At 46.3% G+C, this 2,474-nt stretch overlaps 1 protein-coding gene across 1 annotated transcript; it reads right to left on the bottom strand.

Annotated features, from left to right (window-relative positions):
- Nucleotides 1-844: 844 nt before the first annotated feature.
- EPUS_07226 (uncharacterized protein) lies at nt 845-2,224 on the bottom strand (the record flags this gene model as incomplete). Its single annotated transcript, XM_007802800.1, has 5 exons — nt 845-1,093; nt 1,171-1,645; nt 1,708-1,740; nt 1,789-2,021; nt 2,084-2,224. The coding sequence occupies 5 exons, from the start codon at nt 2,222-2,224 to the stop codon at nt 845-847; spliced, it is 1,131 nt and encodes a 376-aa protein (XP_007800991.1).
- Between the last annotated feature and the right edge of the window lie 250 nt (nt 2,225-2,474).

Below are 2,474 nucleotides of genomic sequence, written 5' to 3' on the forward strand. Positions count from 1 at the left end.
TCTTCCGATCTAATTTGTGCAACAACAGGGAACTCCCCTGCCTCGCGTTCTGCAAGAATCTCTTGTACAGCCTTTTCTACGCGCTCATCTATATCCTCATTCGAATCGGCCATACTGTGGTGGAGCTATACGCAGAAGAATACACCCTATTTGGAAGAAAATCAAGATGGGCGTTACGCTGATATGGGCGTTATGGTGAGAGCCACGCGCTGCGCGCGGGCTTGTAGGGGGGGTACCCCCCTGCAAGTGGGGCCCTGGTAAGGGCTCCACCCATTGGGCCACGGCTAGCTAAACATCTAGAATCTAATAAAATTATATTATTTTAAACGTCACTTTAAGAAAACAACGCTTAAATTATGGCTAAATTATGATCATTTGAGCCTCCTGACGATCCTTAAAATAATAAAATGTCTGCAAAATCACTAACGACCAATACCGCGTCATTTTCAGAGCCCTTCTCCCGGTAAGTAGACTAAGTGATCTTGGCGTGATTCACTTCCTTGGCAATCACAATTCAATCAATTGTGGATCTTGATGAAGTGGATGACACTTGACGAAAGAAAAATGGTTTGGCGATACCAAAGAAAGAAGGAATTCAACAGCGATGAATCGTACACGAAAATTTGCCAAGACCAACTCGCTAAATCGCTTCTTCTAAGTTTCAAGATATTGTTCATCATGACGTACAACCAACTTATATCTACTCTTCTTGGCACTCCTAACAATATACCCCCCTCAGGGCGATACGTCCTCGGATCGCATGCTTGACGCCCGTAGCACCCCCTTACACACATCAGTTTCTTGCTTTTGATAGGGTGAATGAGTTAATACTTGTCCGTTCTCCCTACGCTTCCGCTTCAGATTCCTCTTCCGTCCCGTCTTCAGTTTCGTCGTCCGTCTCGTCGTCCGTCTCGTCGTCCGTCTCGTCGTCGCCTTCGTCCTCCGTTCTCTTCCTAGACCAATGCTCCAAACATTCGGTCACCCACGGCTTGAAGATTCTCAATGCCCAGTACATCAGCTGATCAACAATACGTCGAATTTGCAAAGCATGCAAGATGTTTTCAATGTTGCCGCTCCATATGCAAGAAAAACGCTAAAAACAAAAGACTTGTTAGCAGGCTAGATCGAAGATTTGGGGCCGCATTTTCCACAAATCAGCGCAGGACGTACATATACCCCATCCTTAGCGTCTTCTTCAGACTTGTAAGTGATGAAGATCTTAGCTTCGGGTCCGATAGAAGTGAAAGCGATTATAGGAGGTATGTCTTTCATCGCTGGCGCTGCCAGCCCTTCGCATAGCTTCAGGCTAGTATAGCTGGCATTTGCAGCTTGCATGAGACATTCTTTCTCGTCTCCTCTTTCCTTCTTCAATTCGACGACCATCCATGGAAAGGCACCGGCTTTTTCCGAAGTACCAGGCTGACATATGAGAGTTTTGTTCTGGTTTCTTTTGATGCACACCAGCTTTTCTTTTGTGAAATATTCAATGCCTTTATCCTTAAGTTCAAGACCTGACAGCCGGGAAAGTTTCTTGTCATTGTAAAGACCTAGGCCAAACCAAAAATCCGGTTTCGGCATGTGATTCTTGCCATCAGGAAATTGTCTTCGAATAGCGACGGCATTTGTGAATAATTCATCCGAGCCCCTGAAGAGTACACGTCAAAAATGCTGCCGGTCAGGGTCCCCGGGTTCGTTGACAATGCTTACCAAGACAACAGATCTTTGAGAAGGATGCCTTCGCTGTCCTCGTTAGTCTACTTAGACCATCGCGAACGGTGACTAACTCACTCGGATGCTTGATGATTGATTTTCTCGAATACGGTACCCCCTATCAAATTAGTCCAAGCATCTTCTTTATTTCTATCCCGCAGATGCTTTGCATTGTTGCGCAACGCCATAGCTGCTTCCCACCTTGCTTTATATATCGGGTGGGCAGAATCGCAGTAGATATTCTCTCTCAGCCGAAATTTTTTATTCAAGAGGTCCTTGTCTCTTTTATAGAGCAGCTCCAATTCTGGCTTCTAGTCGTGGAAGCAGACAAGCGATTAGTTATAATGCAAGGTTTCGAGAAGGCTGACCATACCTGATTGTGCGGCAAGATCTCCCTGAAATTGAGTAGTAGCTTCCGTAGATCTTCCACATATGGCGGCAGCGGTGTAATATGGCTTGGATCCTTTTCGATCTTGATACCCTGGGCTTTTATCGTGGAAGAAGAAGGAGCCATCGTGTTTCTACGTTGTCATGCAGCCACAAATGAAGACGTCTTGGAAGCAGCCTCCGTTCTTATAACGTTCGCGCAGCAGCTCCGGACCGTTACATTATCCAATCTCCCTGATGCGCAAGCCAACAACCAATAATAGTCTATTGCGTGACGAGATAAACGCCATGGGTTTCACAATTACCTTCAGCCGGCCGCATGGGCTCTATTTGTCCCTGAGGCCTTCGCGTTTAGGTGGCAGTGTCGTGGCGGATGA

Source organism: Endocarpon pusillum, assembly GCF_000464535.1.
Source record: "Endocarpon pusillum Z07020 unplaced genomic scaffold scaffold1790, whole genome shotgun sequence".
NCBI lineage: Eukaryota > Fungi > Ascomycota > Eurotiomycetes > Verrucariales > Verrucariaceae > Endocarpon > Endocarpon pusillum.